The 14618-nt window shown below is 43.6% G+C and overlaps 1 protein-coding gene across 2 annotated transcripts in view; it reads left to right on the forward strand.

The window, feature by feature from the left end:
* Positions 1 to 1390: 1390 nt before the first annotated feature.
* Positions 1391 to 14618, forward strand: part of SLC35D2 (solute carrier family 35 member D2) — a 216512-nt gene continuing 203284 nt past the window's right edge. Inside the window, exon 1 of one of the 2 annotated variants that reach the window (XM_030193642.1) lies at positions 1391 to 1463. Coding sequence is in view for 1 of the 2 variants with exons in the window: in XM_030193641.1 (XP_030049501.1) it covers positions 1956 to 2089 (134 nt within the window). In the remaining variant the exon portion in view is untranslated. Of the gene's footprint in view, positions 1464 to 1833; positions 2090 to 14618 lie in introns of those variants that run through there. The other variant, XM_030193641.1, reaches the window with a different exon arrangement.

A 14618-nucleotide genomic window follows, 5' to 3' on the forward strand; every position in this document is an offset into this window, starting at 1 on the left:
TATTGCTCCATGGTGCAAACGCACCTTGAATACTGTGTGCAATTCTGGTCACCGCATCTCAAAAAAGATATAGAGGAATTAGAAAAATTACAGAGAAGGGCAACAAAAATGATAAAGGGGATGGGATGAGGAAAAGCTGAAACAGCTTGGGCTCTTCAGCTTGGAGAAAAGATGGCTGAGGGGAGATTTGATAGAGGTATATAAAATAATGAGTGGAGAGGAATGGATAGACATGAATCACTTGTTTACTCTTTTTAAAAATACTAGGACTAGGGGGCACACAATGAATCTACAAAGTAGTAAATTTAAAATGAATCGGAGAAAATATTTCTTCATGCAACATGTAATTAAATTTTGGAATTTGTTGCCAGAGAATCTGGTAAAAGCAGTTAGCTTAGCCAGGTTTAAAAAAAGGTTTGGATAGCTTCCTAAAAGACAAATCCATAAACTTTTATTAAAATGGACTTGGGAAAATCCACTTTTATTTCTGGGATAAGCAGCATAAAATGTATTGTGCTGTTTTGGGATCTTGCCAGGTACTTGTGATCTGGATTGGCCATTGCTGGAAACAGGATAATGGGCTTGATGGACCTTCAGTCTGTCTCAGTATGGCAACACTTATGTACTTATGCACTGCTTATCTCTGGTGGTAAGTAGCATGGAACCTTGCAACTTCTTTGCATCCTGCCAGGTACTTGTGATCCGGATTGGCCATTGTTGTAAACAGGATGCTGGGCTGGTCTGACCCAGGCTGGCAATTCTTAAATGTTCTTAACATGAAAGAGCTAGAGCTGTTCAGGAAGAATGGGGAAAAACTGTACTCTCACTGTGAAAGTGAAGTAGTCACTTACTCTCAAACAATGGATGGCTGTAATTGCTGCAAAAGGAACTCTGACAAGTATTGAGCCAAGGGGCCTGAAGGCTTGTGAAACGAAAACTTTTTGAATATAACAGTTCTTTCACACTGAAAGCACAAAAGTCTGTTGTCATTGAAACAAACTCCTGCTTCAACGCATTTTGAATTGTGTTTTGTATAAACAGAATATAAAATAAAAGTACATCGGTTGCATATTAGTGAGATCTGAGGGGGAGGGGATGGAGGATCACGTTATTGATTTGGGATTGCCATCTGTTATATTGCATGTTATTAATTTTGTTGCTTCTTGCCTTGGGTTTTGGGCCTGCCCTTAAATGTTATAAATGAAGTAAAGGCACTATAACTCTCAAAAGCTAGTATCAGTCTGCCTTTTACTTCAAACGCCCTTTTCTTTGCTGAAAAGTTCAGGTCTCCTCCCCTCTTTTAAGGGTTGGGATTTTTGGCTCTTTAACTTGGCAGGGCTGAAGGAGTTTTACCTTCTTGGACCCAAGTAAAACTCCTCCCACAAGTCGACCTTCCTCTGCAATACAGAGAGAGAGGGTGAGGCAGCTCCATGAACACAAAGGGGAGGAGGAAACGTACGAAGGTGAAATAAAATTCGGCGACAGTTTTAGGCCAGTTTTGATATATATATATATATATATTTAATTTTAACATTCTTGGTGTAATAAGTGACACCTAACACCTGGTTGTTATTTTCCTGTGTTTGCACACGGTATTCAGGAGATGCTGTTTTGTGAATTTCACCAGTTTGGGACAGGAGGGGGTGTTCTGTACACTGTAACCTTTGCTTCTCCCCCCCCCCCCCCCCCCCGTACCTCTACCTGCCCAGTTTCCCTGAACACACCACAAATACTTGCACTGCTTTTACTGACTGTGGTGCGACACAAAATTGGGTATAGGAGCAGTTCTCTCTTCCTGACAGGGAGGAGCATCCCTACCCATGGCTACTCCCTTTGGCACAGGCAGGAGGAGAGAACTCTGTTTGGGAGCTGGAGGCCGGTGCAGAGCCATGCCGAGAGCCGTGCAGCAGGGTGTCAGGAATAGCTGGTAGAATTAGTCACTCTCTGGTCGGGATATGTCCATCAAGGAGAACCATGATGCCCAAAAGCCAGTACATTCCAAGTGTGCCCGGCTGCTGTCTGCTTTCTTCTATGGCATCAGCTCATTCCTCCTTGTGCTGCTTAATAAGAATGTGCTCAGCATATACAGGTAAGAAGGAATTTATTTCTTGCTCTTTCCTTCACTTGGGGGTAGTGTTGGATTTTTTTTTGCCTTCTGATCGTGGAAGTAGAAACGTGCAGTCTGTTTATGCATTTATTTAATTTTCCTTTGCTAAACTTAATTTAGGCCTTTGATCAGCAGACTTCAAAGCAGTGTTAAAGTTGAAGGGCAAAATGCTGGTAGAATGGTGAGAGTTAAAGGAAAAAAGACTAAAAAATATTCCCAGCCTTCCCAAGAATTATGTAACAAGAATTGAATAAAAGAAGCATATATTTAAACAAGCGAAGCATATATTTAACCAAGCGAACCAGCTAGTCACACACAACCCCCCCCCCCCCCCCACCCCCTGGACTGGTGTGGCGTATTCTATAAACCATGTAGAAATTTAGGCTTATTCTGTATAGTATGCCTAAATTAAAGCGTACTTTATAGAATATGCCTAAGTGAATTTTATTTTGGCACTGAAATTTTAGGCGTGATATATAAGTCCAAGAAGACTAATACCAACTACACAAACTGTAGCAGGACCTGCCCATCCATTCCTACTCTGGCTGAAATCATTTTCCTGTACTTTTTCTGACTTCACCTACTATTTTTTCTTGACTTAATCACCCTTAAACTTGTGTTACTTCCGCCTCCCCTTATTTCCTGTGCTGCCTATTAATATGCTAAGCCACAGTGTGTATTATTTGAATAAGTTGCCTATTGCCTATGTGCAGCTTATTTTTGCTGTACACCAGCTTGGATAAAAATTTTTTTCAAAAAGGTGGTAAACAAATCTTAATAAATAAACAAACAAGTACATACATACATACATGGATAAAAGCGACACAATATGTGGTCTTAGGTTCCCAGATTCTCACCAATTACCCGATATATGTGCAAGGAAAAATTTGAATTAAAGAAAGGGCAGGGGTTCATCTGATTAAAGAAAGGGGATGTTGAGAAGATTGTTACTACAGGCTGCCCTGGTATTAGAGACTCACAGAACAGAAAACAGATACCTCAACTTCAGGAAGAGGCTAAAATCCTTTCTCTTCTCAAAGACTGGTTCATAACAATCCATCATGACTTCTACCTCCTAGTATCATCCATTATCCTTGCCTTAATGTTTTTAGTCTCATGCATTACACCAATGGTCTCTAATGTTTCTCATACCTCACACTATCTGCTTTTGTCTCACCCAGAATGTAAACCGCACTGAACCCTGGAAAGGGGATATTAGTGGTATACAAGAATTGAAAAGATGTAAAAAAAGACTATATAAAAGAAAATCAATACTCATAATAACAAAACAAATTGATACAAAAGACCTAATGAAAACAATTGAATTTATAGTGACATTTTGTCTTAACAAAGCTGATACTGTGGCAGTCTTACAGGCAGAGGTATATTTACCTTTCCACTTTCTATTGCATAATTACGTATCCACTATGACATCGCTGTATTTCATTTTATTAATCTTTTTGTGTTTGTCACTATTATGGACATTTAAAATACATTTCTGTTGTTATTTTGATGAATTGGTTATCTATTACATTTGTTTATATCTCCTAAATTCAAGGTACTTATGTAAATGTCTCTATCTGTACTACTTTGAGACATTTTAATAGATTGTAATGGTTTCATTAAGTCTTATGTCAATTGTTTTGTTATTATGAATATTGGTTTTCTTTTATAAAGTCTTTTTTTACATCAGTCACGTTTTTCAAAATATTAATTGTATTTTTCTTTGCACTCTTCACATCTTTTTCCTTTTAGATGTTTAGATCAAATGTATATATTGTCAATCTTTTTAAATATGTTTTAAATATATACATTTTTAAAAATGTAGTGTGTCTTTTTTATGTAGTATGTCAGTTTGTAGATTTATAGACTCCTGAGGAAGGCCCTATGGCTGAAATACAATTCGTGTAGAGTGTTGATTCTGCCGATCAATAAAATTTATTTTGCACTGTGTTGTGGATATAATGTTATTCATCACCTTCACTGTGTCTGGTATTCGTTCTTGTGGAGAATTTTTTTTTCTTCTTGAATTATAAGGGGAAACATCCTAATTCAAACTTTGAGGAGCTCATCAGTCATTCATGTTTTCAGCATAGCCACAAATGCATCTTCATGAGATAGATTTGCATATTTCTCTCACACATTTTCATTGTTGATATATTGAAAATCTATCAGGTGGGAGGTTTCCCACGACAGGTTTAGAAACCTCTGTCAAAACCTTTGTTCCCTTACCTTTTCAGCGACTACATTTGAGAACCAAAGCGACCTTCTTCTCCTCTTATGTACTTTTCTAACATAAAGGCTTGTCGCCTTTAAAATAGCTCCTTTCAGTTTTGCCCACTGCTGTTCTACTTCCTTCAGCTGTTCCCATCCAATTAACTCTTCCTTGAGATTATTCCCCCATTTTGACAAAGTTAGTTCTTCTGAAGTCTAGAAATTCAATCTTGAATAAGCCCTCTCCTAGGGAAGCCTGCCATTGTTACCAGGAATCTCTATTCAGATAGAGCCATGCTCTGATATGATTTATGGTGATATTCACAGTGTTTCTATGATCTCTTTGATAGTTCCTGGTAGGCATTGTCATGTTAAAGGTAATTTTGTAGGAAGGCACTTACGATGGGATGGCACATAGGCATATAATGTAACCTAGGGTTGAGGAAAAAAAGAATTTTGTTTTTTTACTTACCTGGGGCACCTGGAGGCTCATTTGAGAGGGGGGGGGGGGCTGCGGGCTGACTGTGGTTCTCTTGTTGTGGCCGGGATGCTAGGTGATCGTTGGGCCTGCTTAGGCTGTTCCGTGGATGTGTCCTGGTGACCGGAGCACTAGGAGAGAAGGCGTTCGAGAGGAAGAGTGCCGGAGGGAAGATGCGCTGCGGGAAGCAGCGGCAATTTTTGGGCTCATTTTGGGTTGTGTCTGGGCTCTGGCGAGCTGCATGGAAGACAGGAGTGATGTGGCAAGAGGGGTTGTAGGTTGGGGCCTGTTTGGGGCCCGATCGCGATTTGCGGGTGCGCAGGCTGTTTAGGGCTCGGGGAGGAGAGGTCCAGTTCGGGAGGGTGGTGAATGGAGGAAGGAGCGCCAAAGGAGGAGTGCAGCAAGGCAGCACCGCTGTGTCGAGGGCCGGGGACGATTGGGCACGTCCTTGGTCACTTTGGAGCGGACCTGGGGTGTCCAAAGTGGACCGGAGGTCTTCGGTGTTTTCGGGGCCAGGTTGGGCCCGGGTTGAGGAGGTGGCGGCAGTCCAGGGAGACCTGGTGCATTGTGAGGGGGTCCAGGTGAGCAGGTAATGTCGGGCTCGTATTCAATGGCTGGTGAGATTGGGGAGACATGCGGCGCTGCAGGGCTTGGAGGGACGCCGCGGGAGGTGGTGCCACTGTTTTGGGTGGTCTGGCATGTCTTCAGGCCGTCGCGGGATAGAGGAGGCAGTCTTCGGGCTTGGCAAAGTGGTCCGGGCACTGCTGGCGTTTTTTGCCTCGGTTTGGGCCATCCTCTGCCGGAGGTGCAGTGAAGGAGGCAGCGACAGGTTGGCATCTTCCGTGATTGAGAGGACACGGAGAGGGAGCCAGGATCCTGACAGGGCTGGAGGAATTGGAGTGGCCCACTTGCAAGGAGAGAGCGGGAGAAAGGTGTGAGGATGTCGGGCCTCATGCACGAATCAGGAGCGTGCACCAACGCGTTTTGCTGGAGCTCTGGTGAGGCCTAGAAGCCTGGGCCTTGATTTTTAACCGGAGTTCCAGCAAAATGGTGGTTTTTGGGGTCGTTTTGTTTTTGGGCTTCGTTTTACAAGGAAGAGCAGCGGGACCGGATCCGAGGGAAGTCATTACGTGTGGGGAAAATCAGGAAAGAGGTAAGGGGTCTTTTGGCCCGGAATTTTGATTAGTTTATTTTAAAAATGTGTAAATTGGTTCTTTTATTTTTTAAAAATCAGGGGTTAATGGGATTTAAATTTTGTTTTCAGATTTGGGGTCGGGGAATTTTTCTGCTAGGTTAGTTTTTAAATTTAAATATTTTTGGAGGGTGATTTTGGGGGGGGGGTTGATTTAAAGGGGTTACTTAAGGGTTCATTTTTTTTATTCGACGTAGCAGGTAGAGGGGAAGGTAATTGAATTTTTAATGTGGGTTTTAAATTATTTTGGGATTTTTAAGGGGGTGTTAGGGAAGTAAGTGTTAGGGCGGATGTTAAATATAGGTATTTTTAAATTCTAAAAACATAATTTAATTAGGGGCGTCGAGTTTAATTAGGATGGAAAATTTGGGGTGATTTGATTAAAGTTAGGAGATTTTAGTTAATTGATTAATTTCCCATTAATTTCTATGGAAATTTTTCAATTAAAATGGAGATGTAGCAGGGCTGGCCAACATTCCGCAGGTCAGCAGAAAAGTTTGGAATGCTGAGAAGGACTTTGGATTGGCTAGGTGGGTTTGGAACCCCAAGCCAAAGGTCCGTTTCCTAGGCAACGGCAAAGCAGGCAGTTGGCAGAGCACTTGGTGACTGTGAGTGAGAAAGGAGGTGTTTTTGCTGTGTGCCAGTGGAGTAGGAACAGATTTTAATGTGCTAAAAAGAGTTTGAAGTGGCTGATTTGATGAGACTGGAGACAGACAGTGGCGTTCCGTGCTTGGCTGACACCCGGGGCGGATCGCCGCTGCGTGCACCCCCCGGGTGCAGTGCAACATGGCGCCCCACCCCCGGCGTGGCACGGCACCCCCCCTGCTGTGGACCCCCGACGCAGCGCCTCTCACTCCCCTCCCCCGACAGTCCCCACTGCCTACCAGCTGAGCTCCGTGCACCGGGCACCTCGAATCTGCAGCGCTGCTGACTGTAAAAGAAGAAAACCGTCTCGTCGTTGGCCCTTCACTCACTGAGTCCTGACCTCTGATGTAACTTCCTATTTCCTCGAGGGCGGGACACAGTGAGTGAAGGGCCAACAACGAGACGGTTTTCTTTTTTTACAGTTAGCAGCGCTGCAGATTCGAGATGCCGGGTGCACGGAGCTCAGCTGATAGGTAGGTGGGGACTATCGGATGGGGGGAGTGAGAGGCGCTGCGCCGGGGGGGGTCCATGCCAGAGGGGGGGTGCCGTGCCACGCGGGGGGGGGGGGGTGTGTGGACGGAGCACCCCCCCACCCGTTGACACCCAGGGTGGACTGTCCCCACCGCCCCGCCCTTGCTACACCACTGGAGACAGAGAAGGTATTGTATGGAGAGTGGATGCTTATGAAGGGTAATTTGGGGTTTTAAAATATATGAAAGTAATTTTGAGTGTTAGGAAGTAAGCTTGTGTCCTTGCTTGAGTTGTGGTAGTGTGGAAAAGAGGTGACAGGAGTGAGAATAGATTGGGGATTTAATTTTGGTGTGAAAATTTCAGAAAATGTGTATGGAATGCAACAATGTATACATGGTGTATGGGTCTAATAGCATAGGGAATTCAAGTAAAGAACAGGTTTTTAAAGTGAGGGTTTGTTTATTTTTATTTAAATAGTTTATTGAGACTCAGTGTATTTAAAGAAAATTTATTAATGACATTTAGTTAGGGGGTGGTCACAGTGTTAAGGAGACAGGGTTTTCCTTCCGGTTCATTTATTTAAGTGTGAGGTGAAGGGTGAAGACAAGTATAAAGGAAGATTCGGAGCGCATCTCCTGGGCCCCCACGCAAGAAAGATTACTGAAGAAACTACTACAAAATCAACTACAGCTAAATGACAACAGGGTTAAAGGACAAAGAAAAGACAGATACTTACCTGAGTTGGGTCCTGGGGCTTTCACTGAAGTCCTGTGAGAAAACAAAAAGAGAACACAAAGTATCAATTCCTCAAAAATAAAATACACTTAAAAGTAGAGGAAGAAGTTAAACAGGGGAAATGGTTAAAAACTGATACTTATCTGATAGAATTCTTGGTATCGATTACAGAGAGAGGATTCTGAAAAAGAGAGAAAGGCCAAACAAAACCTGTAAATTAAATTTGGTATTGACCCAAAGCATAAATGTTGAGCTTATGTTGAATTTTTGGGACGTTGGAATCTTTGAAAGGAAGAAATATTAATGAATCTAAATGTTACAGCTTAATTACAATTGATTATAAAGGTTGATAGAAGAAATATATATATATGTATATATATATTTCTATCAACCTTTATAATCAATTATATATATATAATCAATATATATATACTTACCTCATTTTGAACAGAATAAAAAAACTATTTTTAATTTGAAAACTTTGTGTGGTTCTTCCCAAAACAGGACAAATCCTAATCTAGTTTATTTTCCCCTCACTTTCTTTGAGATTGTGAGGTGAGGCTAGTGAACTGTCCACTCCTCCATCCTCGGTGAGGTGATCCTGAGTATTGAAAGTAATTTCAAGTATTCGGGACATTTTACACTGAGGCACGAGGGGGGTGTAACGACAATACCCCCCTCCTGATTCTATATATGGTGCCTAGATGTACGAGCTCAAATTTGTGCAAGCACACAAGATGTATCTGCAAATTGAGTAACAAGTCCTTAATTATCAATAATTGAGTGCTAACAACCAATTAGTGTTTAATTGGCACTCATTAAAATTTGCACACTGCATACTATTCTATAATTTAATTTAATAGCACATTTATAACCCACTTAACCATCAGCCCAGCTCAGTGCAGGAAACAAACAGAGATAAAAGAGCAACAATGGTTGAAGGATAACTTCACCTTACAAAATGAAAGAGCTATAATCAGGAAAACTCAGTAATCTAAAAAAAAAAATGGAGTAAATGTACATAAAATATTGTTTGTGGAATTCTTCCCAACACCTTTGTGTATGTATATAGCAGGGGTGCTCAATGTCACTCCTTGAGGGCCGCAATCCAGTCAGGTTTGCATTAGGCTACTCCTTCAGTCCTGAAGTTTTGGAGGGGAGGAGTTGCTGAGTGTAGCTTTATGGGGAGGAGGGACTTTTGGGAGTAAGCTTTAGGGTGTGGAAGCAGTTCAGGGTAGGGAAGAGAACAGAATGGGGAGAGGCAGTTGGAAAGGAGCAATTTGCTGCATTTCACCTTAACTGTGATTTTATGCTGTAGAAACTGGAACTGCTTCTACTATAGAAATGTATTGAGCCATTTCATTATTTTTTTTTTTTTTTTTTTTTTTTTGGGGGGGGGGGGGGGGGGAGAAGGGACGCTTATTTCCCTAGAACCCTCAGATGAATCCGAACATTTCCATATTCAGTGTGCCTTTTGACTAGTTTTCCTCTCATGCCAGGTTTATTCTATTGTGTTAAAATTTCAAACAAAGTTATATTCTAGATAATAATTGGTTGTAATTTGTATATCATACAATCTCTTCAACAACCGTTGTATATAATTATCAATCTTTATTAAATATTTAATTCAAATAATGGTCTTGTTATCCATATTTTAAAACCTTTTCACACAAACCAACATTCACACCTCACTCTTACTCCATTCACACTAAACAGAATAACTACATCTATCTTGAACTTTCTAAAAATGAAATACAATTCTCATTTTCATGTTCCTCAAAAGTCATCACCAGAAACTACAATTCAATAGTCATTCTTCTTAAAGCCACAGTCCGTTTTCACAAAAGGATTGATAGTTCAGTTTTCAAGTTATCATCCACACTTCTTCTTATAAGTTGGAAATCATATCTGCGCATATACTCCAATTATTCCTCTGTATGGGATAACTTTAACATAAGCTTCATGCTCTATAATTGCTTAGACTTCTTCCAAAGTCATTTTCAGAATTTACTTCTCTTGAGACACCAGGCTATAGCACTAGGAGTTAATCCACTTCCTCATTCATCTATTGTCTATTTGTATTTTTCACTACCTTACATCAGATCGATACTGACTAGAGGATCACATGGTAATCTCACCACTTCAATTAGTAAACTTTAACTTGATAGTGGTTTTTTCTGTTGCAGGTCCACCCAATCTCGGTTCAGGCCCACCCACTTTGTCCTAATCCTCCAATCAGGAGGATCTTCTAGGTGGTAGATAGACTACAGTCGCTTTCAGTTCCTCCGCTGCGCAGCTACGCTACATAAATGTAGGCAGCCGGCACTGGCAGCAAAAACAGCAGCTCTCCTACCTGTGACTTGCTTAATTTTTAAATCCGGGTCAGAATGGCAGGGAACAGGCTGTTTCACCCAATCCCGGGGCCTTTCTTCAACCCTCCGGGGTGGGACAAGCTGAAGGAAGGCCCCTGGGATTGGCTGAAGTAGCCTGTTCCCTGCCGATGTATACCACCAGCATCACTGCTTTTAAAAAAAAACTGATCGCGTGACGCGCAGCAGCCGAGTGTGTGCTCGCTTGCGCTCCTTTTTGACTTGTTGCCGTTAGTGCCAGTCACCACTGGCACGCTGTGTCCCCCCCTGATCACAGTCTCTGTGCCCCCCTGATCGCAGCTTTTTCACTTGGCCTTGACCTCTTGGCTGTGCTGCAGCGCGGAGACAGACGCCAGATGGAAGGTGTCTGTGGTGGCGGGTCCCCTCCCGATCTGCTCCTGCAGTGTCACCAGAGAGGACAGAGCTGGAGGAGCCACAGAAAGTGTGAGTCTGGGATGGGGGATGGGGTGGAGGGAGCCGGAGAAGTTCGGATTGGATAAGAGCTGCTGCAACCACATTGTGCTTAATTGTTGGACAGCATTTTTATTTAATTTTATTTATATTTTAAGACATACCAGCCAGCTGCAGCAGCATACGGATGTACTAGAGATAGAGAAAGTATAACTTTTTATAGGTAGAGTAGTAATTTGTTATAAATCGTAATTAGTGTGCCATTTGGAGGGAGGGGCTGGTTACAGGGACACCCTAGCATGTGTTATATACTTGCAGACATTTTTTTCTCCTGGTAAAAGGTCCACTAAAACAGACATCATATGAGAATCAGGTGCTCAATATTCAGAGTTTCTATCTATTTACTTTTTGGGGGGATTTTATTCCACATTAAACATGAATTAGATTGAAACCTGGGAGCATTTAAAATCTTTCTTTTTTTCTGGAGAGAGTAATGCATTGCCCCCTCCCAGGCTCTCTCCCTGGGTTTAGCCAGCCTTGCAATTTGGGGGGGGGGCACAGAGGTAGACTGGGGCCTCTGCGCCCCCCCCCCAACAAAAGAAATTGCAGGCTATACCCGGGGAGAGAGCCTGTTGTTAAAATTTTACCAGCACACCACTGCCTTGGTACCACCTCTTAGGTGTGTGAAAGTTATATAAAAGCCCAGCCAGCCCTAATTATGTGCGCTATACTGGTGGCGACAGAAGTGTGAAGGGGTCGTGTGCTGGTGGATCCAGCAGGAAGGCATGGACAACAGAGTAATTAGGGACGATTTTGAATGAGTTTATACCAATCAACCCCACACTCAACGAAGGAAAGAAATACTAGGTAGGATCGCCTTGCAAAATGAGTATGGGCTGTTGATATTCTCAGGTCGCCTGCCTTGCATTCCCCCCCCCCCCCCCCCCGTGCTCCTCAGTGAAGGGCCCACCTTCACCCAGAAACCCACCAACAATACATTTTAATAAAAATGAGTTTCTGGGTGAGGGTGGGCTCTACAGTGCCCAGGTTAAAATAAAAAAACAAGTTTTGTATTTAATGTAGGCAGGTTTCTGTGTGGGGGTGGACTCTACAGTGCAAAGGACATTAAAAAAACCAAAATGTTTTATATTTAATGCTGGTGTGCTTCAGGGTGGGGGAGGGTGAGAATGGGAAGGGCAGGGGATGGGTAGAAGTAGGGCAGGGCTGAGGCTATAGGGAGAGATGGGGGTAGGATAGGGCTGATGCCTAGCTACGGGAAGGATGGTGAGGAAGGGAAAGACTGATGCTGGGCTATGTGGATGGATGGGGAGGTAGGGGAGAGTAGGGGAGGGCTGATGCTGCTCCACTGGGATGGATGGGAGGCAGGGTAGGGAAAGGAAGGACTACAGGACAAATTTAAATTTTTGGTCCTTTATTTTGTAATTGATAAGGTTGGTCTGTGTTGTACCTGTGACCGAGCAGGTGAGAGATTCTGCTGGCATGTGGTTTGTGTGAGGATCTATGAGTCTGACTTGTCTGGTTATTCCAATGGGATGTGTATTGCTGTTGTGCATATTCACTGCTGCCTTTTTAAAGGTACTGTTACTGGTATTCCTATTCAGAATTGGTGTTAAGGTTTGCAGCATAGGCTCTAAGAAGCAGTGGCGTTCCTAGGGGGGGGCGGTGGGTGCGGTCCGCCCCGGGTGCACGCGCCTGTCCTCCGTTGTTCCATGCTTCTTCTCTGCCCCGGAACAGGTTACTTCCTGTTCCGGGGCAGAGAAGAAGCATGGAACAACGGAGGACTGGCGTGTGCGGCACCCCCCCCCCCCCCGGCGGCGTGCACCCGGCGGGGGGGGGGGGGGGGTTCCTTCACGGGGGTGTCCTTTCGCCGGGGGGGGGGGAGGGGGTGTCCGCGCTGCATCGGGGGGGGGCTTGGCTGCACCCGGGGGCGGGGTGCATCGGCGATCCGCCCCGCGTGCTAGCCCCCCTAGGAACGCCACTGCTAAGAAGCTTCTTTGCAGGGTATAGTGTTACTTCACAACGTACCTAGCAGTGAAGGGATTTTGTGTTGCTATTATTGAGGTACTATCAGAATTTGAATACATTTTTCCTATGGAAAGCTGTTAGAGGAAACATTCTAGTTATGTTCTGTATGTATCCCAAGAAAGGCTACTCATAACCTATATACATAGTGCCCACCCATGTTAGCTCTGGGCCCACCCAAAATGTCAGGTCTGGCTACGCCACTGGTTGGTACTTCCTTCCTCCTTGTTCAAAGTGTTGTAGGTCTCTTCAGATAGGTGAGTGCCATAAGTTAGGCATCCTCAGTGTAACAATATTTTAGACAATAAACACCATCTTGTGTAGTCCCTGTGAGGGGTATATCCTTAGCTGGAGATATGACTTTAGTTGCTTTCTTCCCCAAGCAGGCAAACAAAAATTGATTAAGGAAAACATTTAAAAGCAAACTCTTTGACTGGGAGATGACGAATGCTTCTGGGAGATAGATCCCTTCCATCACAGCCTTTGATCCTCCTTTTTCTTTTTCCACAGATGCCACCAACTCCTCTGTTGCTGGTTTCTCTTTGCACAGTCTTTGGTTTGATCTATATTCTCCTTCCTTTGTTCAGCAAAGTGCTGGCCTAAGTCTAACTGACATGCGGGTGAACTGCCATCTTTGGAAAAGTGGCTGAGTTGGTCACATCAGATGCAGTACACAGGCTAATAGCCAGTGGTGTGCTGGTAAATGTTTAACAACAGGCTCTCTCCCTGGTCCACCTCTGCGCCCCCCCCCCCCCGTCCACCTCTTCGCCCATAGGCGGTCGGTGGCCCAACTGTTTGGGGAGGCTAAAGGGGGCGGGGTTAGGGGTGGGGCCAGGGGTGGAGCTTAATACCTTTTATTAAATTTAGATATTAGATACGTATCATATGTCAAAGAATAAAGTGGTTGCTCAAAGCATATACTAACCATAATCGCTAACTGCAAAACACTATGCACATCTTTGTGCAAAAACACACTCAGAACCTTACTGTACCAAAAATATTACACTGGGCAGAACCTAATACACCATTAGGGGCTTATAGCCCATTTAGTTATGTTTAAACAAAAGAGATCTGCATTAAAAAAATATTTAGTTTTATTTTGACCTATAAAACCACTTGTCCCTGAAACGTGCCTAAAAACAGAATAATCCAGTTGTGTATCTAAAATGCAAATTCTTACAAATGAGATGACGTTAAAATGTGATTCCATGTGCCCCAATGAAAGGTGAGTTTAATTCTACTTCCATTTAATTTCAATATACAGTATTCTATCATCTTTATAACACCAGATAAACTCTCAAGAAATGGAAACAGGATGTATAAGCTCAAGAAACAGAAACAGGATATATAAGCACAAACTACAGAGTTTATAATCGCTTTTTCTACCAGCTGCAATACCGTGCCTAATAACAAAAACAGCTTTAGCCTTGTTACGGATCAACAATCAAGAACAACCTGGATGCAGCATTGTTTGTTTTGTTTGGGCTGAAGGCAGTGAGGATGTCACTGGGGAAACACATTAACCAAATTGGCTTCCTTGTTTACTTACTGGGCTAGAAAGGCTCACTTCCACTGGTCTTGGGCAGCTCTCCCCCTGAGTCTTGCATCTTTCTCCCTGTTTCTTCTGCTGCCTGCAGCTGCTGTCTCCTGTTGTCATTTTTACTGTCCTGAAGAGTTCTGCCTTAACACCAGCGATTCAGAGTCAGCCTTCTGCCAGCGTTGGGGCTCCTCCTCAGGGGCGTCCTGGACTCTAACATAACTTCCTCTTTCCGCAGAGGTAGGAGTGAGACGCGCCTGAAGAAAAAGCCCCGACGCTGGCAGAAGGCTGACTCTGAATCGCCGGTGCCAAGGCAGAACTCTTCAGTGCAGTAAAAATAACGGCGGGCAGCAGAAGAAACACAAGATGGTCAGGGTTGGGAAGCCTCTTATACAGGGCGCCTATGTCTTCGCCCC

This window comes from Microcaecilia unicolor, chromosome 2 (assembly GCF_901765095.1).
Source record: "Microcaecilia unicolor chromosome 2, aMicUni1.1, whole genome shotgun sequence".
In the NCBI taxonomy this organism is placed as follows: Eukaryota; Metazoa; Chordata; class Amphibia; order Gymnophiona; family Siphonopidae; genus Microcaecilia; species Microcaecilia unicolor.